The sequence below is a fragment of the Haliotis cracherodii genome, unplaced genomic scaffold (genome assembly GCF_022045235.1).
Source record: "Haliotis cracherodii isolate W230 unplaced genomic scaffold, xgHalCrac1.p SCAF_8, whole genome shotgun sequence".
Taxonomy (NCBI): domain Eukaryota; kingdom Metazoa; phylum Mollusca; class Gastropoda; order Lepetellida; family Haliotidae; genus Haliotis; species Haliotis cracherodii.
Genome location: NW_027266341.1, coordinates 56,212,534 through 56,239,249, shown reverse-complemented (window position 1 = coordinate 56,239,249; position 26,716 = coordinate 56,212,534). Strand labels below are relative to the sequence as shown.

Here is a 26,716-nt window from a genome sequence, read left to right as displayed (position 1 = left end):
TCATGTAGCTTGAATATTGCTGAGCGCGGCGTTAACAAACATACAACCCGTATTAGTGAGAAAAATGCGAAACTATAGAGTATTAAATCAGCATCATATTTAGCATAAAGTGAACACCATGGTCTATTTAAAAAACAACAACAACAACAATATCTTAACAAAGGGACACCGTTTCTGAATGTGTTCGTTACATGGATCCACATTGAATACATCCTTACACCTTTGTTGCCATAGCATGAATATCAGTTGTTGCTTTTATCTACCATCACTGATTGTTATTGTCTAAATAAAAAGTAAAATAAACAATAATGATTGTATACGATGTTTATTTCAAGTTATAACATACCAACTTCACACTACATTTTAATTCTTCCTCCAACCAAAGAAGTGGTTTTCAGCGATGGTATTGGTCAACTGGTTCTAGTAAAGACTTCCTTTAGCGCTATGTCTGAACCCAAATTGAGGTTTGGCACCAAATGAGCTAGATCCACCGAAAGAGGAAAAGCCGGAACCAAAGAGGCTTAGGTCACCTCCTCTGTGAGGCACGGAAGACCTTCCGCCTAATTTAGATGCATATGTTCCACTAAAGGAATTGCCCTTATTCTGACCGAAGGAACCAAAGTTGCCGAATCCATCATTAAACCCACCAAAGCTCGACCCAAAGTTGTCCCCATGCCCACGGTTGCTGCCGTATCCAGAATTGACAGAACCAACAGATCCTAGAGCCCTTCCTCTATGTTGGTCACCTCTGTAGCCGCCGAAGCTGTTATCGCCAACATTGTCGAAGTGGTTCGTGTTACCTTGGTAGACGGAACCTGGTCTGCTAGCGCCATGGATGTCAGATCCATGTACATTATTGACAGCTTCGAAACCTCTTCTTGGAGTTCTGTGGGCACCGTTGCTGATGAGGTTACCACTGATGCCACCGCCGTTTCCAAGTTTCACAATCTCGGCAGCAGCAGCGTTCTTGAATCCCTGGGATGTTGCTGCAGAAGAACCAACAGCATTATCATGAAGATTCTTTTGCTGCTTAGTTAAAGCATCTCTATTGTTGGAAAAGTCAGTCTCTGCAACGTCTTTCTTGTTTCCATAAGCCTGCTGTGCCGCTTTGTTGAAGGCTGCAGCTTGGTTGTTAGCATTTCCATGAGAGAGCTTCTTGGCGTTGTTGACGCTGAAGCCATTGGATGACTTTTTGGCGTCCTGGAAGTTATTCTTCCTTTGTGCTTGGTTGTGCTTTGCAGATTTGTGAGCCTTGTCAAACTGGTTCTGGTGATCTTTTTGGGCAGCTTGTGTCTCTCCAAACTCGTTCTCGACCCTCTTCCGGTTGTAGTTGAGCCTCTCGATGTTGTTGCCACCAGATTTCTTGTCATGGTAGAACCTCTTTAGCTTCTTGAAGTTCTCGTTCCTGTCTTGTTGGTTCCTCTTGAAGTTCTCCTTGTCAAAAGCAGCTTCGTCAAGATCGTGTTTGGCAGCCTTCGCGTTGGACTGGGCAGCAGCATCGGCATATTTCTTATCACCCCCACTGGCTGTTTTAGCGGCCTGGCTATCCTTGGCATTGAAGCCATTATTTTGAGCATCGTGGACTCCCTGAGCAAATTTACCGTTGCGTTGATCATGAAGACTCTTCAGCTGGGCGAATTGTCCTGTGTTCTTTGCCTGCTTGTATTCTTTAAGAGCAGCATCTGTGGCTCCAGCAGCCTGGGCAAGACGTTCTTTACCTTGGTCAACCTGTTTGGTGTCCTCTCCATACTTGTGATTAGCAAGTCCTGAACTTCCTTGGCCATGGGTGCCGGTACCAGTACCAGATGAGCTGCCATGGACACCATTGTTTCCGTAAGCAGTGCCTCCAGTAATGCCACCGTGGTTTCCATCATTGCCATGACCTCCATAGTATTTCTTATCAGCATGTCCTTGAGCTCCTGCATGACTGGCAGCAGCCTGGCGTCCGAAAGCGTTGTCCTTGTTTGCGAATTCGTTTGCCTTCTTGACAGCCTGTTGACGACCAGCATCCTCGGCTTGGAACTTGCTATCCTTCCTATCATACTGAACAGCTTGAGCATCCTGGGTAGCACCAGCTTTGTCGAGTTTCTTGTCGCTGTTGCCGTATTTACCATTGGCAGCCTGCTTCTGAGCAGCGTTCTGGCTGAACTTGCTTTCTTTAAGAGCGTGCTGAGCATCCTGTCTGGCATTGGCAGCAGAATGATCCCCTCTGAGCAGCTTCCTAGCCTTTTGCTTATCCCTGTACTCATCCAGCTTGTGAGCGGTGTGGCCGTTCTCCTCCTCAAAGCCTCCCCTCTCGGTCAAATCTTGATCAAACTTCTTATCAAATCCATAAGAGATGTTGTCATTGAACACCTTCCCTCTGTTATAAGCCTTCTTGTTTGCAGCTGCACCATTGTACCCACGAGCCCTGTTGTCATCCAGATTATCATACTTCCCCTGGGCAGCGGACTGGTAGCCTTGTGAGTAGCCAGCGTCGGCGATCTGGCGAGCAACCTCGTCATATTTTGCATCCTGCTTTGCGAAGTTCTGAGATGCCTTGTTACCACTTTCCGCAGCCTTGGCATTCTTTTGTCCGTATTGGTTAGCTCGTCCGTTGTAGTTCCGTCCATTCTGGGCTTGTCTGTTCTGTGCTCCGTTAAAACTGTCTAAGTCTCTCAACGATTTGGTTGACTTGCCCTGGTCCTGGCCGAATTGGCTATCTTGTACCACCGATTGGGTTTGGTCCCGACCACTGGAGCCGTATGAGTTGATGTTGGTGCCATATTCTGCTGGTGCCGCGGCGACACACAGCGCCGTTACCACGAAGACGTAGGGAAGCTGAAATTAAAGAAATACAATATACACATTTTGTAACATTTAGGTTTTTTTCGAATAACATATAGCAGGTACTGAAATTTCATATTATATATTACTTTCGTTAATTTGTCATGCCATGACATTTCTACTGTAAAACATGAAAGAATCGGGTGTTTTTTAACTTCTTGTCAGTAGGATATCACATATAGTCATACGTACATGTTTACAATTTTTGTATCAATGACCTTTTCATTCAAAGTACTGACATGCTTATAAACATATAGGCAGTCCTGGATGATTAATAATTATAAGATAGTAAACAAAACAGTAAAATCCTTTCAAGTGTTTAGAAATTTGAAGTGTACAATTTATTTCTGGTTGTAATAAATATTTAAAATAAAATAAAATTAAACGCAATGGTACATCGGAAGCAAGTTATGAAACAGCGTCCTAGGGTGGTACCGTCAGGTTATTTCCACTCTCGTCTATCACATCAAAGGACAAGTTATGAAATTGATCAATTAATCTTGTTTTCGTTTTCAACAATTATTTCGCTAATACGATATAATATTTTCTAAATAGGGAATGGATTCAAATAATTCAAACATATTTACCTTCATTGAATCAGCTCTAGTGAGATTAGATGGACAGAGCACCTTCGGTTCAACTACCTGTGATGAGGGGGCACCCTTTGTCGTTAGGTCTTGGACCGAAGTGTTGTGGTGGATGTCCTGTTCAAACCCTTTTATAAGAAGAACTCCACATCCATAAACATCACAGCACATGTCATACACACCAAGACCTGTCATTCCAACAGAGAATTTGATGAAAACGACATAAAATGTAATTCCTTTTAGCTGGGGGCTGAACAGACAAGCTTGTTAAACATTACACCTGCTGCCATGGATAACATTGTTGCTCCACGTCATAATTAACAGCCAATCAGAAGCCGGTATCATTTGCAAAGCAAAATATCAGGTGATTCTATTTAAATTATCTTAATGACACATTAATACACATAATGACAATCATAGTTGCATTCAATGACTTTTCAATGGTTAACAATATAGTAATGGTTATGCGTTAAAACGCGTGACTTAATACTGGTATCAGAGTTTGCCAAATTCAAATTATTTTATTGTGAAAGTTCATGTGGAAAAGTATCAGCGTACAACTTTAAATGGAAACTCCAGTGTATATTTGTATGTAGTATATTTCCTCTTGTTGTCTGAAAACTTTTAACATAACATACTTGAAACAAATTCCAGGATATGAAAATAAAACTGAATTATGTCAAAGGCACCGGAAAATGTGTACATGTATGGATATAACTTTAAAACGCTCATACCTGCGTGACTATTAATTGTTCATATCACATTTGACACAATCTGTATGTCTTTGACCAATGCGTCTGAGTAGCATATTCACACACGTCTAATGCTACAGGGTAAGCATTACATGCTCACTTATTTCGTGAACACCTGGTGTTATCGGTATCATGCAAATAATGACAATTCAATATAAATAATGCCAAGATATTTTTCTATACATTTTACGCTTTAGCGATATAAGTCTTCGAGACACAAGTCCGCATCACCCACATTTAGCGATTAGTATACAATTTGTAAATATAAAACATCAACGCAAGAGAAAAAACAGTCTCGATTTTCCGCCGAAATAGAGCCGAAATAGGTAAAAAAGCGTCGGACCTGTTCATGGCGAACTGAAGGTGTATGGATCTATTCTTAGTCACACTTTTATGTTTTTAACGGCCGAAAAATACATCTGCAACTTAAACGTGGTTGAACATCCGGAAAACATAAAGATATACTGTTGTCACTATTATTACCACGTTCGTGTAATGGTTTATATATGTTATTTGTCAAACTTGTGGCATTCACGTACAGGCAGTGGTGTGTTAGTGAATGAGTATCACAGCCCTGTCAGTTTGATGTGGAGAAAAGGCCGAAGTGGTTTTATAATCATATGTTTACCACTTTGGTGAAACCGACGAGCACCAGTGATCATAAGTTTCTGGCTCGTCTTACGAACGCAGCTCTATCGAGTTAGGAATGAACGCACGCACACACGCACGCACGCACGCACGCACGCACGCACGCACGCACGCACGCACACACACACACACACACACATTAACACACACGCACACATTAACACACATTAACACACACGCATACACTCATACACACACTAACTCACACGTGCACACATTTACATACACTCACACGCATATGCATATACACATATAAATACACTCACAAACACACCTGCACACACGCACACGCACACTCACACACAGAGATTTGCACACACATACAAACACACACACATTCACACACTCACTAACACATATACACACACACTCATAGACACACTAACATACTCAAACACACAACACTCAACCACACACTCACAAACACGCACACGTACACTCTTTCTTACACACACACTCACACTCAACAAACACACACTCCTCCTGGCACAGGATTGAACACCATAAGCATTCACATCTCTAAATCTTCAATATTCAAAATTAGTTTCCTCAGTCATTTACCTTTCCTTTCACAATTTGTCAAACTAAAGACTATAAACACTGACAAGGCGGTACAGTTTCCAGTAAAAATGTTCGGATTAACAAGTGTCCATTGTAACAAATCCTTGTTACGGAGCCCATTGACAAAAGACGTTCCCAAAAGAGTTGTCTGGAAAGTAGGATTCCGGACTAACAAGGTTAGAGATGCGGGATTAAAACTGATAGAGATAATACTTCAGTCAACAAAGCGGGGTTATCTCTGTAGAGGAACGCATCATTCTTAAATCTATATGTGACAACGTATATGTCAATAACACAAGCGGAGGCAGGAAGCAACCCTGACTTTTATTATGTTAATGGTCATTTGGGTTGTGCCACAGACACACTAATACCACAGCAGCCAATGCCAATGCTAAAAGTCAAGCAATTGGTCAGTGATTGATATCTTACCCTGGCAAAGGAAATAAAACCGACAGTTTAATTTTCATACCTTAAACGTTTTGTTCATTTGGAAAGTCCCCATGCAATGTTAAATGCCAACTAGACTTAAGAATGGCGCATCCTGCTGGGCAGATCCGTTGATTACAGAGGTGACGCGACAACCGCTGCAATCAACTGTCGCCCTTTGTGATAAAACCTTCATTGAAAGCGTTCTACTGGGCAAGTACAAGGCCCCACTTGCACAAAACGATCTTAGCGCTAAGACTATTGTAAGCCCATGTTAAAGTATGGGAGTTAAGATCATCTTAGTGCTTGAGCTTGTGTGCATATTCGTTTACATACATACTTGGTAACAGTACTGTATACGAGGAGTGCATGAAAGCCACAAAAACCTTTCCATAATCATACGAAATCATTGTGCAATTCCCACTATATGTTAAGCATGTACCCGAATTTTAATTCAAGTCCAGTAGCATGTATCTATGCTGTGTCAACGACAAAATAATTGTTTGGACCGAGACATTAAAAATGCCCCAACTCTGTTGCAAAACGAATATATTTCTTGAACGTTTTTCTTTTTTTATAAGAAACAAAATATCTGCACATGTGCACAGCAGGCGTAATTCAAAATTAACATATCGTTTTTATTAGTTTCAACAAAATCAGAAAATGCACTAACTTGTCACTGGATTCTCTGTTTCATCGATCACTTGATTCTTTGGTTACCGCCGCAGAGTAGTTCAACCATGCGACGACGGCCTGTAAACAAACCAGGCAATAAGTACAAGTAAATACTTACTTTTCTAATGCTAATTATGTCAATGGCTGGTACTACAGGCAGGAAAGGAAAGTTTACCCTTTTCGTGAACACCTGTAATCACTGATTTTCAGACGCGTGAAGATAAGGGTTAGAAGAGGTCTTCATCAACCCATGCGTGCCGTAAAATGCGACTATGAGATATGAACATGTGTGACGTACATGGACATGGACATGTACGGTATGAACATGTGTGACCTTCTGAGACAGTATCGGTATGAACATGTGTGACATACATGGACAGTGTCGGTATAAACATGTGTGACATACATGGACAGTGTCGGTATGAACATGTGTGACATGCGTGGATAGTCTCGGTATGAACATGTGTGACATGCGTGGACAGTGTCGGTATGAACATGTGCGATATACATGGACAGTGTCGGTATAAACATGTGTGACATACATGGACGGTGTCGGTGTGAACATGTGTGACATGTCTGGACAGTGTCGGTATGAACATGTGTGACATGCGTGGAAAGTGTCGGTATGAACATGTGTGACATGCGTGGAAAGTGTCGGTATGAACAAATGTGACATACATGGACGGTGTCGGTTTGATCATGTTTGACCTTGTGAGACAGTGTCGGTATGAACATGTGTGACATGCGTGGAAAGTGTCGGTATGAACATGTGCGATATACATGGACAGTGTCGGTATGATCATGTGTGACATACAGGAACAGTGTTGGTATGAACATGTGTGACGTACAGGGACAGTGTTGGTATGAACATGTGTGACGTACAGGAACAGTGTCGGTATGAACATATGAGGACAGTGTCGGTATAACCATGTGTGACATACAGCCCATGACAGTGTCGGTATGAACATGTGTGGACAGTGTCGGTAGGAACATGTGTGACATGTGTGGACAGTGTCGGTATGAACATGTGTGGACAGTGTCGGTATGAACATGTGTGGACAGTGTCGGTATGAACATGTGTGACATACAGGGACAGTGTCGATATGAACATGTTTGGACATTGTTGGTATGAACATGTGTGGACAGTGTCTGTAAGAACATGTGTGACGTACAGGGACAGTGTCGGTATGAACATGTCTTGACAGTGTCAGTATGAACATGTGTGGACAGTGTCAGTATGAACATGTGTGGACAGTGTCGGTATGAACATGTGTGACATACAAGGACAGTGTCGGTATGAACATGTGTGGACAGTGTCGGTATGAACATGTGTGGACATTGTCAGTATGAACATGTGTGGACAGTGTCGGTATGAACATGTGTGACATACAAGGACAGTGTCGGTATGAACATGTGTAAACAGTGTCAGTATGAACATGTGTGGACAGTGTCAGTATGAACATGTGTGGACAGTGTCAGTATGAACATGTATGACATACAGGAGGAACCGTCGGTGTGAACATGTGTGGACAGTGTCGGTATGAACATGTGTGGACAGTGTCAGTATGATCATGTGTGGACAGTGTCAGTATGATCATGTGTGGACAGTGTCAGTATGAACATGTGTGGACAGTGTCGGTATGAACATGTGTGGACAGTGTCGGTATGAACATGTGTGACATACAAGGACAGTGTCGGTATGAACATGTGTAGACAGTGTCGGTATGAACATGCGTGACGTACAAGGACAGTGTCGGTACAAACATGTGTGGACTGTGTCGGTATAACCATGTGTGGACAGTGTCGGTATGAACATGTGTGACATACAGGGAGAGTGTCGGTATGAACATGTGTGGACAGTGTCGATATGAACATGTGTGGACAGTGTCAGTATAAACATGTGTGGACAGTGTCGGTATGAACATGTGTGGACAGTGTCGGTATGAACATCTGTGGACAGTGTCAGTATGAACATGTGTGGACAGTGTCAGTATGAACATGTGTGACATACAGGGACAGTGTCGGTATGAACATGTGTGGACAGTGTCCATATAAACATGTGTGGACAGTGTCGGTATGAACATGTGTGGACAGTGTCGGTATGAACATGTGTGACATACAGGGACAGTGACGGTATGAACACGTGTAGACAGTGTCGGTATGAACATGTGTGGACAGTGTCGGTATGAAAATGTATGACGTACAGGGACAGTGTCGGTATGAACATGTGTGGACAGTGTCGGTATGAACATGTGTGGACATTGTCGGTATGAACATGTGTGGACAGTGTCGGTAGGAACATGTGTGGACAGTGTCGGTATGAACATGTGTGGACAGTGTCGGTATGATCATGTGTGACATACAGGGACAGTGTCGGTATGAACATGTGTGGACAGTGTCAGTATGAACATGTGTGGACAGTGTCGGTAGGAACATGTGTGACATACAGGGACAGTGTCGGTATGAACATGTGTGGACAGTCTCGATATGAACATGTGTGGACAGTGTCAGTATGAACATGTGTGGCATACAGGGACAGTGACGGTATGAACATGTGTGGACAGTGTCGGTATGAACATGTGTGGACAGTGTCGGTATGATCATGTGTGACATACAGGGACAGTGTCGGTATGAACATGTGTGGACAGTGTCGGTATGAACATGTGTGGACAGTGTCGGTATGAACATGTGTTATCATTTGAGTCATATATACATGGCATATATTACTTGTGTTTCGCAAATCTTGAGACAATTTAAATCTGAAGAATATCAATAATATTTTTTAGTTCATAACCTACAGAATGACAACTGAATGAGAACACTCCAATTCCATTAGGGATACGCATATATGTTATTTAACATCGTTTATTCTTAAATACATTTTGATCGTCTGACAAATTTTTATTCTATTTTTGTCAAAAGTTATTTAATACTGGTTCAATTTCATATTTGCTATTCCCTAGCTCCCAGATGAGAAGATTGCTTATTGCCTTCTATCTAAACTTCTGCCATAAACCAGATGCGAACAAAACTATGAAACTGTCAAACGCAACCTGACCCCCGTAGAGCGCCCCTGTGTACCCGGCGATACATCCGAACAAGTGGCAACCCACCAGACATTAACTAATCCACATAAACAGATACATTAGGACCACCAAGAAAGGTAATACCTTGGGTATTATCCGACACGGAACGCGTGTAGGTCCATAGACAACATGCAGCATGTCGTAAAATGAATATTACGAGAGAAACGAAATGCAGCATTATATTTGGTGGGCATTTCTATGTGGAGTGTTGGTGTAGTATCGCTACTTTGTAAGCTGTACGGTTAGTTTGTATGTTTACTATCAGAATATCTAAACCATTCACTGAAGAATATGAAGTCCTTATCTATACATTGATAAAAATTATGAAATAAATGTGCAGTAGCATAAAGCTTAATTTTTCAGTAAGTTCATGTGTTACAAGTTCTGGTTATAAAACAGCAGGTTAATTGCAAATCCAACGGACAGTCTTTGAATAAATGAAGAGCTTAGAGCCATAAGGGCCAATGTCATGTGGAGTCTGTTTTGAGAAAAGTGATGAAAACACATAATATTATGCATGTTAATGAACTTTTTTTCACCGATAAATTCCTAGACATTTTCGCATTCTGACAGCATTGATATAAATGTTGTTATAAAAAACATTCAAAAAAGGAAATAAACTTATGTTTTTGTGCGAGGGTGAAAAGGGCCAGAGTCTGTATTTTGACCCTTTTTTACCCTCAGGCATTTGCATGAGATTTACCATGTGAGATTGATAAACTACAACTAGAAGTACAAACACATGCTTTTGAAGTACTTTTAAATGATTTAAACTAATGCCAACCTTGTTGAAATAGTTGAAATATGATAATAAGGTTCCAAACTTTTAAAATCTCTCTCAGACAACCAGTGTCAACCACACACGGAAATGAGAGCTAAAAGGGCCAAAATCTAACAAAGTGACTTTGACCCTTTTGAAACTTGACTTTGTCCCTTTTATAGAATTTTAAGTAGCTATATTTCAAAAACGCATCAATGAAAACATACAATATTTTTTCTACAGGTGGACAAGAACTTATAGATGGTATTTATGCAATAATATGCAAAAAGGGCCAAAGTGCATTTTAGCTCTAAGCTCTTCAAATGTGAAATGAATCCACTCATGAGTATATTTTGACATTTTAAAGCACAAACAAATATTCCATCGAATGAATAAATGTTGTAGGACTGAGACCGAAGAAATTTCTTTTTAATAAAAGATCACTTCAGTTACCAAAATCATCACCCCGTGTAGATTCGGGTTAGAATTGGTCTTCAGCAACCCATGCGTGACGTGGCAGGCGACATTTACGGAATTGGCCATGGGTGGTCAGGCTCTCTGACTTGGTTGATGCATGCGGCATCGTATATATCCTAATTGCGTAGATCAATGATCATGATGTCAGTCACTGGATTGTCTAGGGGAGGCTCGATCATTTACAGACAGCCGTCACAAAGATGGAATATAGTTGGGAGTGACGCTAAGAAAGAAAGAGACAAACAAACAAACAAAAATCCTCAGTGACCAAAATGACGTCCGATGCAATTTCTTGTTTTGACTTGTACCATATGTTCACGTTTCTGTTTAGGTGAACACTTGACTTGCCTGTCCGTTGCATGTGTGTTTGATGCGTGCCATCGGTGGGACAGTATATTCTTACATTCTCAAGAATAACTCGTATCACCACTAATTGATAGTGATTCATAAACACAACGGACTATGTTTTAAGCAGAGATTTCCTACGACGAAGGATATAGTTTTGTCGCTTTTTTGTATTATGAACATACTAAATGGATATCTTGTCCGATGGGGGCTGTCGGGTAGCCAAGTGGTTAAAGCGTTCGCTCGTCACGCCGAAGACCCGGGTTCGATTCCCGACATGGATGCAATGTGTGAAGCCCATTTCTGATGTCCCCTGCCGTGATATTGCTGGAATATTGCTAAAAGCGGCGTTAAACCATACTCACTCACTCACTCACTCTTGCCCGATGGAAATGGGAATAGTAAATTTGATACTCTATCGACATTTTTATGGAATGGCATAAGGAACAGACCATTTGATATTCGGAGGGTGGGAAGGTTGTTGGATTGGCTGGGATTTTGCCTGGGAAGAAATATGTTCCACTAATGTATTTTTTGCGGCTGCTTTTTTCAACAGTCGAAAGAATATTAATAATTTTGTTGCAGTATTATATTGTCTGGGACAGTTTATTTTTCATAAAAAAAAATCAAACTCCTCATTCCCCACCCCCATAATATTAAATGGTCTGTTCTTAAGAATGAAAGAAATTGAAATGGAAAAGAAATTCACATCACGCAATCACAGATCGTGAGGCATGCATTATATCGCAAATCAGCCTTCTCGCCTCGTGATTAATGATGCACTGTCATTGTAAACACGGGATTTAATAGCAAACTGGCGTCAGATTGTTTATTCTTCAATCATCTTCATAATAAAACGTGATACCAGGCGACTGTAAATCTGGAATCTGGCGGGAACACATCACAGTCGGTTCATATGCGACATGAGCAAATTGGATCTTGATCATATCAACACGGTACCTGGAAAGGAACTGTTAGATCAATAAAATAAAAGCGACAAACCCATTTACATGTCCACAAGAAAGTCTGTCAAAAGCACAGCCTATTGTACGATTCCGACTATATCCTGAGCATGTGTTTAAGAAATTACTATCAAATAGTGACGATAGCAGGGAATCCCACAGTTAGCTAAATGTCGACCCGTGAAGATCCGGGGTAGAATAGGTCTTCAGCAACTCAAGCTTGCCGTAAAAGACGACTATGCTTGTCGTAAAAGGCGACTAACAGATCGGGTGGTCAGACTCGCTGACTTGGTTTATGCAATGTCATCGATCTCAATTGCGTGGATCGATGCTAGTGATGTCAATCACTGGATTGTCTGGTCCAGACTAGATTATATACAGACCGCCGTCATATAGCTGGAATATTGCATTAATTTTTAAAACGTATACAACTCGTTTTAATCTTGTTTCGCTGGTGAGATATGTTATGAAATACCCTGGACGCAATAATAACGATATCTAACAGTGACTCTTTCAGTAGATTATATCTATATTTATCATTCTAATGACACGTCTCTGTTTACAGAGACTGGGACTTGGTGAACGACAGATGTTATTCTGGTCGGGTAAAAGGTGTGAGAAAACAATTTCGCAGTTGCAAATTTAAGATATAATCCAAATAATATCTCACAATACACTAAACAACCAAACAAAAAACCACAAGGATATAAATATGTTTTCACATGTCATGTTTTAATTCTTCTTTGAAACAAAGATTGTTCCTCACTTAAATAGGGGGCACGGGTGGCCCAGTCGTCTAAGGCGCCGCGATTCACTGTGCAGAGTTGCGTCCCTTGGGCACGCCAGAAACCTATGATTGTGGGTTCGAATCCTGGTTCGCCCCGATTATGTTTCTAGGTTTGTCAGCACCATACCCGTGCTCGTCGGTTTCACCGAAGTGGTAAACGTCTGAGACCTACATCACTTCGGGCTTTCCTCCCACATTAAGCTGACACGCCGCGATATAACTGGAATACTGTTAAAAGCGGTGTTAAACCCAACTCACTTAAACTAGTCAGAAAAGAAAACGTAATGTTTAGTAGTAAAGCAGTTGTCGCTCGTTCTTGATCTTAGCCCGATATACTTACATATTATATTATTATTCTCAACATCATTGGAAAATACTCGATTCAGATTTGATTAGAAGCGGCGTAAAACCCAACTCACACACTCACTCCTCGCTTAAATATGCATATGCATGCCGTTGTATCTGTACATGTATGCGTACTTTAAGATGTCCAGGTTCCCGGGCCCGCAGACAAGCTGGTCTAAGGTATCACAACTCTCTGTGAGGAGTTGTGTCCCTTGGTCGTTTCGGGTCTTGCTCCGAATAAGATTTTTGGCTTGTCAGGATCAAAGGCCTGTTTGTGTTTTTCACAAGAGCGATAAACGTCCACTTTCCACCTTCCACTGGACATGGCTTCCACACGAAGCCAATACTATACGTCACGCCAACCACTCATTCATTTCAAGGAAGCGACGTCTTCATATCCCTTTGCCTTTAATGAGTGTGATAGTATAGCAAAGACAGAGAACATCTGCATTAAAAGTTTGAAATCGTCATGAATGTTGTCAGATGTGTCTCTATGAGTGAGAATTAGATTTTGTTCTTTTCAAAACTTACATCTTTTAGACGTATGTTGAAGTAAGGTTAACATGTGTAACTAAAAGCGCCAGACCCTTTCCATATTCATAAGAAATCTCAGCCCAAAGCAGAGTCTATATTGTACAAAATCTACTCTATAATAACAATAGTTTTTTATATTCCGCATATTTCCACAGCACTCAAGGGCATGCTCAAAGCGCAATTGTTAACCCGGTCACTGGATCAATGTGCTCTCAGTAATCATTCTCAACTCTCTGGGAAGTATACAACCCAAGTTGCCTATTTGGCAGCTAGAAGGTTAATAACCACTTTGCCATCTCATCCTACCGGGTAGCCATTCACTGCTGGGGGAACAGAGGCACATTTCGAACAAAGTCACTTGCCCAGGAAGACGCCACACGTCTTACATGTACTTCAGTGTGGGGTAGGACCGAAGCCCAAGAAACTCTCAGGAACCAAGCGGTCACCCATCCAAGGACTCTCCGCTACCGACGTTACTGAACTTCACCTGATTTGCGTACTGTACACAGAACCACGTGCCTCCATATCATGAACATGCGTCCTTGAATCACCACCAAATAGGGATGATACTCGGTATTTGCCCTACTGGTGACACCCGTCACACACAAACACATGCAAAAGCAAGTCAATAATTATAGTTCACCTAACAAAACCATAGGAACACATGGTACAAGTCAAAGTAGGGAATTTGCATCGGGCATCATTTTTGTCACCTTTTGACATCCACGTATTTAAGCTTTATTGATCACGAGGCCTTGAATGTTGTAACAACTTCTGAGCAAGAGTCGTATCACGCTTTTTGAAATCTTCATAGAAAGAGCATGTTCGATTGTAAAACATGCTAATCGAAGACTTTTTCAGGAAACGTTTTTGTCATGATACTTGTACATGAACAAGTCGCTTTTATTAAAATAAAGCCATACATCTAAAGTTTACCATTTTCCTTGTCAAAATAGTTCATGGAAGGTCGTCTCTGACATGGAATTCATGCTGTAGGAGATCCACATATTGACTCACATTTGATGCAATGTTTGGATGACGCATCACACATATCATGGCAATGTGCTCCTTGAGAATCAATGAAAAGGAGCCTTTTTAATGTGTAAGGACATTTACTAGCGACGTTCCTTGACGTAGCTTTGCGATTGATTAACGATAACATCTGACGTTAGGTTATTATATGAAGACAGCGATATCCCGATTGACGTCAACTTAGTCATTCTAATTAAAGAAGAAACATATATCCTTTAAGTTTCGAGTGGGTTGCAATTGTCTTGTTTGCAAGTGATTATCATATACAGAAGAATAGATCATAAACCCTTCTCAATATCGCGTACAGAGCCATTGATGTTAATGCAGCTTATACCGCTAGGTAAGAATAACTTTCTTCTTTCAGAATGCAAATGCCAACACACATGAACATGTAGATGTACAGTGCAAATAGTATTGTGATTAGTGCAAGAATGACTACCTCCTCAGAAGGTAGGTATAAAACGGTGACTGTGAAAAACCTCTCATTGTCCTGTTATTAAGACCCATGGTCCACTGGAAATGTCAGCCAGAGTCAACTAGCTTCAGATGATCTTAAGCAACGTTTGTCGTGGAGAGAGGTTGGATGGGCGACCGCGCTCAGCTGCTTCACGACTCCTAGTAGTTTCTTGGGCTTCGGTCCTGCCCTACACTGAAGGAAGTGTAGCACCTGAGGTGTCTGATTAGGCGAGTGATTTTGTTCAAGGTGTGTCTCCGTTCACCCAGCATTGAATTGGTACTCAGTAGGATGAGATGATAACGTGACCGTTAACCTTCGGGCGCCTCACAGGTAGCTTTGGTTGAATATTCCCCAGGGAGCAGAGGCTGAATATTGAGTGCACATTGATCTACTGACCGGGGTTATAATGTAGCTTTGTGCGTGTGATCATCATCATCATCATCATTATTATTATTATTATTATCACATCATCATCACCATTATTATTATTATTATTATTATTATTATTATTATTCTCAAACAACATACTTCCTTTGGGATTTTTACTGAGAACTACTAAATGAATAAGCAATGTACTGTTAATGAACAAAATGTATGAGACCGATTGTCTGGCAATGTGTCTGCAAGTTTGCCAGTCGTAAGAATCACTAAAATTAGCTCTGTGGTCAGTTTCAGTGACTTGGTTGATGGCGTGTGATCGTGTCCCGACAACATGGAGAATTTATGGTCCAGTCTTAATTATGTACAGGTCTACGTCATACAGCTGGAATATTGCTGTGTGCGGCAATAAACAGCAAACACACACGCACGCTTGTCTTGGTTACGTTTTTAAGAGGGCACTGTTTTCGTGTGATCTAGAGATTTAGAAAAGTAAACATACGTCGGTGTTACAAGTACACAAATTAACGTGAATGTTATGTGGGCATTGTAATCCGCACCGACTACTGATAATCAATCAGGGATCGTGGAGAATGACCGCTGCGAATGGTGACGACACTAATAGCCACCTCATTCCGGTTCAGTCTGACAAACGCATAAGCATCTGGCAGACAGACAGACAGAACATTTTATTACTCAACCAACCAACGGTGGTACATGAGAATTTGAATTATTTATATCATTTAACAAATATATACATGGCAAGTGACGGGATAGGATAATATGAAAATTACCTTAACAAATTATATGATATATTCACATATGACTTAAGATTCTTTAAATCCTTCGTGGTTTTATTACAAAAGAGTTTTCTAATCATTGGGTAATTTTGGAAATGACATATTTGTATCGAGAGGTAGGTATTTCGGCGTTGGAGAAGGGCTTCACACTAGAAGAGATAGTGAAACTCATCTCCAACAGGATTAGCATTTCATAGTTTACATAATCTTTCTTCATTTGGTATAGAATGCCATCGGCCGGTTTCAATAGGTAGATTACGGTTACTGGTTCTTAGTTTTAATATAGGAAAATACATGTCTTTTGGTAAATATAGGTAATTTTCAAAACATAGATTATATTTAAAACATTTATAGAATTGACCTTTTAAACTGCTTTCTATTGAGCTACGCCAATGTTGTAAAAACTGATCGTTTAGAATAGTCTCAACCTTTAAAACCAGCCATGACGTAGAGCTATAGTGTGGGTTTGAAAAAAACGTTTGATAAACCACAATCGTTAAGTATTTTTTAACTAAACATATCCATCGAGGATGACAGCTAACATCGCGAGATGAAGCATGTAAAACGAGTATGTAGCACAAGTGAGGATTGACACTATTTTGTTAGGGTCTTGTTAGCCAGTCATGTCATCTGTGTTGCATCGCTATATAAACTCGAGTTATTTTTCACTGGTTGTATCGCTGACAAAAGTACCGTTGTTAAGAAACTGTAGATGAAAGCATACATGAGAAAGATTTTATTTATTTTGATTCCAAGGGAGAAATATGCACAATCGAACAACTCATGTTACGTGGGAGTCATTCAGGCTCTGAATTTAATTCACTTATAATAAAAGAATGAAAATATATACGACTATAATAACTCTGATACACAATATACAGGTTGCTATGTCACGTGGAAATTCTTCTCCGACGTGCGTTCCTCACAGCTGAGTCCAGTCCGTTGCCTATTTAGCCTTTCTTCGCATTAAGCTGTAAGACCCTTGTCAAGAAAGCTGTTGGTGTGTTGGATATATGATACATTAAGCTTCTTATTGTAACAGTTAATTGCAAAAATTAAGCTATCATTGGATTCCGTGCATACATATTCATACACGTACATTATACATTAGAATGTGACTGATGTTTTGAACCTTTAATGCAGCATTCCCAATCGAATACCATAAAAAGACTTATCTGTATTTAAAGGACAGCGATTATTATTCAAATAGTCAAATGAATGGACGCGATAAAATCTGGTTGATGATGATTAAATCCTTTTCTTTTGAAAACATAGGTATATATATATATATAGCCTCTCTCTCACTCTCTCACTCCCACCTCTTTCTCTCACTCTCTCTCACCTCTCTTTCTCTCTCACTCTCTCTCCCCCCTCTCTATCCACAAATGCATTGAAAATAATTGACTACTGACACACGCTTTGGAAGGAGGATGCCCTTGTGAAGAAATCTGGGGAATTTTTAAGATCTAATATATTTTTTCTGACCACTGCAAGACATACAATTGTTTTGTTGTAAAGCAAGAGTAAAACACATTGATGAGCCGCTCCATAGGGCATTCAGAAAAAAATGGTTTGGGTAAATCCTGCGGCAAATTTGTACGAATTCAGTATATCTTTTCCAAGAAAGTCCAAGCAAGAACTATACAGGACGAAAACCTGACAGCCAACAAAACGAGCCGTCTGGTGGTGATAATGGATGAAGTGACTGATCGTGTGTCACAATGCCACACGCGAACACCTGCTGTGATTACTGTGTTTGTGATTCATTCATATAGGTTTCACCGCTCTTTTGCAATGTACGCCTGGTGGAATCTATTTCGGAGGATGGTCAAGACTAGATACTCGCTGGCATTGACGTTTTACATTTAGATTTACTTGAGTATTGTCATTGGTTAAGCATGCAAACAGGTGATATTCAGTCTGCAAACAGGTGATGTACTGACACACTGCATATGATAAACATATTAAGTCATCTAGTTGTCGTACCACGTGGGGATTTTGGGTTTGATTTGGACCCCAGTTACCTACAATTGTCAATATGTGTACGTGGCCATATAATGGATCGGGTGGCCAGACTCGGTGATTTGGCTGATGCGACGTTAACAGCTAACACATATTTATGTGCACATACATTGGTTCAGGCCTACGTGATGAATTAACTATTATGAATAAGGGATTTTGATAAAATTGAGTTCTAAACCCAAGTGGCCAGTGCGTCAGACACGCCCTGTCCTTTAATTAGTACTGAAACTTAACTCTCCGGGCAAAAAAAGTAAACACCCATGTTTGATGGTGGCTACAAATCAAACAAACAAGAAATAGTTATTTGATTGTGAAGTATATGATACGGGTATCATTGTTGTGTTTTGGACTTTAAATTTGGAGTGTCTCGGCGAATCGTCAGCACAATTACTTTATGATAACGTCTGTAATCTTTGTCAGATCCTATTTACAAGTGTATACTTTCTTTTGCCCCGCAGTAAGCCTGTCTGTGAAATATGGGGATTTAAGATATGACGTTGTTGTGTATGTAGATAAACCCATGCTAATAATTATTAGCATAGGTATATATACTAACGCCGCGGATCCTGTTTAGCAACTTCTACTTCAGGAAGACATATTATTACTTCATAACAATGATCTATTGGACCAGAAACCTCTTAACTGATTAAAATGCCGTTTAAATGGCTTTTGCCTTATAAAATCAATAATTTTAATAAGTTCAGCTTGAACAAATATTAAAATTCACAGTGTTATAAATTCGAATTGAGAATGATTTTAAATCTATAACTATAACACCCACTCGTTTACTCAAAATCTCATCCTCAAGAGATCATTCATTTAAACATTCTGACATACTGCTCCGTTACGTTAGACCCGTGAAGATTCCGGGATAGAATAGGTCTTCAGCAACACATTCTTGCCGTAAAAGGCGACTATGCTTGTAGTAAAAGGCGACGAACGGGATCGGGTGGTCAGGCTCGCTGACTCGGTTGATACCAGTCATCGATCCCAATTGCGTGGATCGATACTCATTATGTTAATCACTGGATTGTCTGGTCCAGGCTCGATTATTTTACAGACCGCCGTCATATAGCTGGAATATTGCTGAGTGTGGCGTTAAACAACAAACAAACAAAACGTTTAGCGTTGGAGGTCTCTGTAAGGTTCTGATAGCGAGGTTACCTGGTGAAGCTCCACGACCAGTGAAACAGCAGAGACAAGCCAGACCCTTAGCGTTGTCCATACCGTGCAATACACCAGTAGACTCTTTACGTTAGCTCTCATCTGTTCACTTCCCCTTCGTCTCATTAGCGGTGTCGCCATCTCTATCCTGTCTGCCCTGTATGGTACAGACAAGGCGGTAGTGATGTCGCAATGGGACAGCGTGTGTGTTTGTTGGGAGGACTGAGGCACCTCACCCCAGTGCCTGCATGACAGAATAAAGGATAACCTGCTTCTTTAACTGCAAAAAATGTTGAGGTTTTTGGTTGTGTTTTTTTGTATTGGTAGAGGAGGGGAGGGGGGTGTATTCTATCATCTTTTACGTTAACAATGCATCAACTTGTGACATATCTGGCAGGTTCGACAGCCTACCAATTAAAGAGCCTTTTCGTCATGCTGGTCTGGTTTCAATTCTCAACATTTCTGTAATGTGTGAAACCAATTCCTTGTGTCGCCTTGATATTACTTGAAAAAATTGCTTCGTTGAAACATGCAACGTCACTTATTCATGTCATTTTGGTTGATTCGGGTTAAATAAAATAATGTCATTAATGATTCTGGCTACTAAGAAGTATTTCGATATTCCTCATGGAAAACAACTCAATAACTAGAAATAAGTATGACATTTTACCATAAATATCATAGGCCTAATGATTTATGTTCAACTCTGCTGCATCGCTATTTTTGGTAAATAAACAGGAAGTGTGTAAAAGCATATTTTATTTTCTGTGTAGATTCCTAATGGAATGGTCCGGGTGAACGAATGATTGGAGCGATGGATGCAATTGCCGATTAGCCAAATCAAGCCACCCACGTCGATACCAAACGCAATTTCAATTTCTTATAAGCTGTTATTTAAACGATACATTTTGTCGTACATTTGCATCCGTTTTCCAAATGGATCCGATGAGATAACCAACACCACCCTTCCCCATGTCCAATATAATGAAATCAGACAGATTATGTAATGGTGTACTTACATCGTCGCCAGATCACCACTTTCACCTGACTAGCCAACTTCACAGCTTCTTTGAAAAAAAGCATGGGCCGATATTTGATTGGGGATTTGTATGAGCCGGTATGTGTTGGGGCCTTGTCAGCATACTTATTTCCCCTGGGGATCTTTCCATCAATGATATAAAGGTTAGCTCGGATGCTGGCATAAAAAACTCTTGGAGCAGAAATTTTGACCTGGATGTTTCTACAATCCTGTACATGACACCAAGGAAAGCCATTTCTGTTATGAATTCATTACAAAGGCTCGTTGGTGACATTTCACAACACGTTATGACAAGAATCCCTTGCTCTGACGTCTGTGTGCAGATCACCGTGTATATAACTATCCAATAAAAGTCTTGTTAGAAAGTTTTCTTGTCAGATTCATCAAATGCATTGTTTGTGGGCGTTTTCTGCGTCAAGAGAGACCTCCTCTACCTGCTTTCATCACTTGAAAAAGGAAAGAGTTCTGTCAATGTTCTTTTGAGAAATCCACGATTCCATCGTTTGAACTTTAACGACAAAGGGTTAAACACCGCATATTATGTGATTGATTACTCGCCGGGGACAAGATTGATTACATCAAGAATAATGTAGGATGTTACAAAGTGAATGAAATCCGTTTCAGACATCTGACGCTAATGAGATCGACAAATGAGCTGACGACATCATTAAAAGATGAAAAGAGAGCCAGTGCCCGTGCAGGTTACTTCAATAAGCATGAGAAAAGTTCTTCTTCATACAAAAAACACACATATTGATCTGCAAGACATCGTTTATTTGCATGGCATTGTTAACAATACATACAGCAATCGTGTATACGAGTAATGAAACTGTCAGAGTTGTTTTTTTCTTTCGCAAGGCTGGTTCGATCGAAGTTTTATGGTTGCTTAACAAAACATCATGTGTTTCTCATATAACCAAACACACTGAAACCGAATTTTGAATGCGCCGTGGGGGAGGGGGGGGGGGGGGGGGGGGGGGTAACTCAGCCCTAGAAATATTCTCTCATAGCGGCAGTCCACAGAACTAACACTATCGCTCTGTAGGACTCAAATACTCGTCTTATGACCTATTCACTAGTTGTGTAAGTACTCATATATGGCAATCATATGGCTTGCCTTTACACTTTGTGATATTCATAATAATAAAAGCGATAAAACCCTTTCCATATCAATATGAAATTTCTGCTAAATGCAAAGTCCGCCTTTTTCAGGAGCGTGTGTTTCAGAATCACTATCAAGTAGTGATGATACCGGGTTTTCCCGAAATAAGTGAGCGCATAAGGCCCCACCGATTACAACAGTCATAAACACATACAAAGGCAAGTCAATTGTTCACCAGACTTGCCCCACACTTTGTGAACATTAAGCAGTCATAGTGTTTGCCGGGACCAGTGTCGAGGGACCAGCAAGGAGACTTCTCTGATTCTGTCATTTGAATCGCTGTCATTGTCACACCAAGCAAATCTACGTCAAAACTCAAAACTATAGTTACTCTCTACTCTTTTTATCTTTGTAGATTCTTATTGGGCTGGCTAAGAAAGTTAATAATGTATACTAAATTTTAAACAAACTTTAACATTATAACTGACTGAAATTGAAAATGTAGGTTCTTTTTAACAACTACGTATTAAAACATAAAACGCAAGTGGTGTGGAGTTTAAACAGCTGGAATAGTGCATCGATCAGTCTGTGAAGCCATGTGGTCGATATCGTCACTGTTGTCATTAATTTTCAGTAACAAAGAATACATCAAATACTTTTTCCTCAGAGATTATAATTATTGATTCACAAAAGACGGAAGACCTTATCCATCACTACGTCACAAAAGAACAAATGTGAGGAACCTTGATTGAACGAATCTCGCAAATGATAAGAAAAACCCCGTGATGTCAAACTTAGTACAATAATGAAAGACTCGTTTTGGTATTAAGCAGCGAACTGAATGAGCGTTCGATGGTTACCTTTGCTTGAATATATGCAACACAGTATATCAACTTACAACACAACGATTCCAGCGCCTGGGTTGGCTATCCGGAGATATTTTCATTCAGCGTGTTCTATCACGTGATAAAGTTTTGTGTAAACTAGGTACCATGAAGAGATGCAATCAAAACAGAAAGGATATCCGGGAAGTGACCACACCAAAAAGTGCCGCCACATCCGCGACACTTATTACACAGATTGGAGATATTTTTGTAATTTTACCTCTAAATGGATCTATCGGTAAGGTAGACGGACATAAATGTCTCAACATCTAGGAGAACCAGACAGCCTTAATGTAGCTAAGCAACTTAAAATACACGTTGTTTGATTCCGGAAAAGCAAATTAATGCGAGGAGTAATGAGACTGCTGCAAGGAGGAGGCAGAATGCTGCGAGTGCTGCGAATGCTACGAGTAATCAGAATACGGGGAGTAATAAGGATACGAGGATGAAGCAGAATGCGAGGAGTAATTTGAAAGTGCAGAGGAGCCAAAGGCGAGGAATAATAAGAGAAATAATGAAAATGGGAGGAGTGGTCAAAAGGTGACGAGTAATCAGAATGTGAGGAGAGGACAGAATCCGAGGAGTAATCAAAATATGAGGAGTCAAAGGGTGAGTGTTTTTTATCAGAATGTGATGAGTAGTCATAATACGAGGAGTAATTAAAATGTGATGAGTCAAAGGGCGAGTTTTTATCAGAATGGGATGAGTGGCCATAGTGCTAGGAGTAATTAAAATGTGAGGAGTCAAAAGGCGAGTTTTTATCAGAATGGGATGTGTGGTCATAATACGAGGAGTAATAAAAATGTGAGGAGTTAAAAAGGCGAGTTTTAATCAGAATGGGATGAGTGGTCATGATCATAATACTAGGAATGATTAAAATGTGAGGAGTCAAAAGGCGAGTTTAAATCAGAATGGGATGAGTGGTCATGATCATAATACGAGGAGTAATTAAAATGTGAGAAATCAAAAGGCGGAAGTAGTTGTAATCAGAATCTGATGCTTTGTCATAAAGCTAGAAGTTATAGAATGAGGATATGCAATTTCATGGAGTGGTCAAAGGGTGATCAAGAGGAGTAATCAGAAGACGATGAGTCAAAAGGTGACGAGCATTCAGAATGTGAGGAGAAGACATAATCCGAGGAGTAATCAACACGTGAAGACTTTTGTTTGTTTGTTTGTTTGTTGTTGAACGCCGCACTCAACAATATTCCAGCTATATGACGGCGGTCTGTAAATAATCGAGTCTGGACCTCACAATCCAGTGATTGAGATCATGAGCATTGATCCACACAATTGGGATACGATGACATGCATCAACCAAGTCGGCGAGCCAGACCACCCGATCCCGTTAGTCGCCTCATACGACAGGTACAGTCGCCTTTTACGGCAATCATGGGTTGCTAAAGACCCGGACGGGTCACGTGAGGAGTGGTCATAATCCATATTGCGAGAAGTAATAAAATGAGTATATGAAATTATATGGATGACTACAGAACAAAACACAGGCACAAACACACGTATAGGTAAGATTAATTTACTACCTCAAACATACTTGTATTACAAGTTAAACGAAAGTAGATCGGGAAATCTAACAGTCCTGCGAATACATTGGGACGTTACGGGAACTGTCACAGAAGCCAGAGAAGTCTTTTCCGACGTCCACATCTTTGAAACAGTTTTTCTTCCCAGACTGGTTACCATTGTTGAAGCAAGCAAGTTGTTGTTCAAGGTACCGGCATGGGGTCTATCGTTGCATGATTAGCCAACGATGTGACTGCGCCTTACATTCTGATTTTGGGCTCCAGTCAGTTGGACACCACCATTGCTGTAACCGCCGTTTCCACCAGTGCCAATGTTACCGTGACTGCTACCCTGACCAACGTTGTTGTTGTAACCGCCGTTTCCACCAATACGAATGTTACCATGACTGTTACCCTGACCAACGTTGTTGCTGTAACCGCCGTTGTTGAAGTTCTCGTTACCATGGCCATTATTGAGTCTACCAAAGTTGTTATTGTTACCATAATCACCATTGCCACCAGCAAAGCCTGCAGTGTTGCCATGGACGTCGCCGAAGCCTCGTAGATTGTTACTGTAGCCGGGACTTCCGAGACTGACTGATCCAGAGTTGGTATAGGAACCCCCACGGTTGAACCCTACGGCGTTTCCATTCCTTCCAACCAAAGATCCATGGTTTCCCCTGTTAAGACCCGTTCCGCTATTGTAGATACCGCTGTTACCATTGTTACCATTAAAGGCTTCCCTATAACCATTGTTACCACCAACAAAACCTTGGTTTACGTTGCCAACTCCGTTATGTAAGTTGCCACCACCATTGATGTTACCTATGTTACTATGGCCTCCATTAATGCCACTATTGATGTTACCTATGTTACTATGGCCACCATTAATGCCATCATTGAATTTACCTGTGTTACTATGGCCACCATTAATGCCACCATTGATATTACCTATGTTACTATAGCCACCATTAATGCCACCATTGATGTTACCTATGCTACTATGGCCACCATTTATGCCGCCATTGATGCCACTCCCAATCCCCTGACCGGATATAACAGAGCCACCATCGTTACCATATCCAGTACTTCCAACACTACCAGAGTTGCCATGGATACCAGTGTTCCCTGATATAACACCATTATTATTATACAAAGATCCTCCATTGTTGTTATACCCTGAATTAAAATTATTGTTTCCAGCAATGCCGTTACCTGTCACAAAACCGTTATAGTGGTCTCCAAGTATTCCTCTCTGGTTGCCGATACCCGTGTGACCTACAAAGTCATTGGAACCATGGATCCCATTGTTTCCAATACCAGAATTTCCATTAACAAAGCCAGAACCATGAATGGCATTTCCACCGAGAACAGAATTCCCACGTCCAAAACCGTTGTCACCGTCAAAGTTGTTTCCGCTGTAACCTTTGATACCACCAAGAACAGAGCCACTATTGGTTAAACCAGAGTTACCATGGATACCTGAACCTCCAAACCTATTGGAACTGTGCATGTTATTACCACCAAGGACCGAGTTTCCATGACTGAAACCATTATTTTTTCCAAGATTTGAAACCCCATTGTTGTATCCATTTCCGCTATTCAAATTATTCGACCCATGTATATCGGATCCAATGCCATTATTAGCGTCAAATCCTCGATGACCCTGGAAATTCTTACCAATAATCCCAATGTCTGAACCATGCCCTGAACTTCCAATGTTACCGTTATTAGAATAGGCACTATTTCCCCCAAGAGACGAAATTCTGTTGTTGCCAAAACTATTACCAATTCCAATGGTGTTACCATTATCATAACGGACATTACCGATGGAGTTCTGGCCGTAGCCGGTATTTGACCCGATGTTACCGTGGTTACGAAGACCGCCGACATTACCTTTATCATAACCGCCAGTGCCTACACCACCAACTAAACCGTTCTCGTTTCTGTAGCCGTTAGATCTAACAGGGGAAGAGCCATGGATGTTGTTGCCACGAAAATTGTTGTTACCATGGTAGTTGTTGTTGCCGTGAGTGTTGCCGATGCCGGTGTTTCCATGGATACTACCAATGCGTCTGTTTTGATTACCAAGGGTGTGTCCATTGCCAACAACACCTCCATGAGATCCAACCGAGCTACCCTCAGACAGTCCAGATCTATATCTGCCACCGTCGTTGATGCTGCCACTGTTGCCGACCAGCCTTCTATTGTTCAAGGAATTGCCTTGTTTGTTGTAATTGCCATTGTCAACGTCACCAGCAGACGCAATGGCTACCATCACGACGACAAGAAAGGCTTGGGTCTGAAAGTGATTTCAAATTATGAAAGTACGCACACATCACCGACAGAGTGCAGTTTATTAAATGGTTAGAAAGTAGATACGAAAAGGATATTATATTTCTCTTTAGGATAGTTTTAACCTCGTGATGACAACGGTTCTTACATGTAAGCATTGGACTTATCACGAACATAGACCTCATGAAGTTAATGATGCTGGATCTATATATATGACAACATTTTCTGATCAAGATATAAGCAATCCCCTAG

General features: G+C 40.8%; 1 protein-coding gene across 1 annotated transcript; it reads right to left on the bottom strand.

The window, feature by feature from the left end:
- Window positions 1-420: 420 nt before the first annotated feature.
- On the bottom strand, window positions 421-26,447 carry LOC139451073 (uncharacterized transmembrane protein DDB_G0289901-like). Its single transcript, XM_071232872.1, has 2 exons — window positions 24,435-26,447; window positions 421-2,820 (listed from the first exon to the last, which is right to left on the bottom strand). The coding sequence occupies exons 1-2, from the start codon at window positions 26,445-26,447 to the stop codon at window positions 421-423; spliced, it is 4,413 nt and encodes a 1,470-aa protein (XP_071088973.1).
- Window positions 26,448-26,716: the final 269 nt, after the last annotated feature.

Bases quoted from the DNA above. Each gene is read 5' to 3' on its own strand.
- LOC139451073 (XM_071232872.1), bottom strand. From the start codon at position 26,447: ATGGTAGCCATTGCGTCTGCTGGTGACGTTGACAATGGCAATTACAAC. The intron at 2,821-24,434 runs GTAAGGCGCAGT...CTTTAATTTCAG, and splicing joins CTGGAGCCCAAAATCAGAAT to CTTCCCTACGTCTTCGTGGT.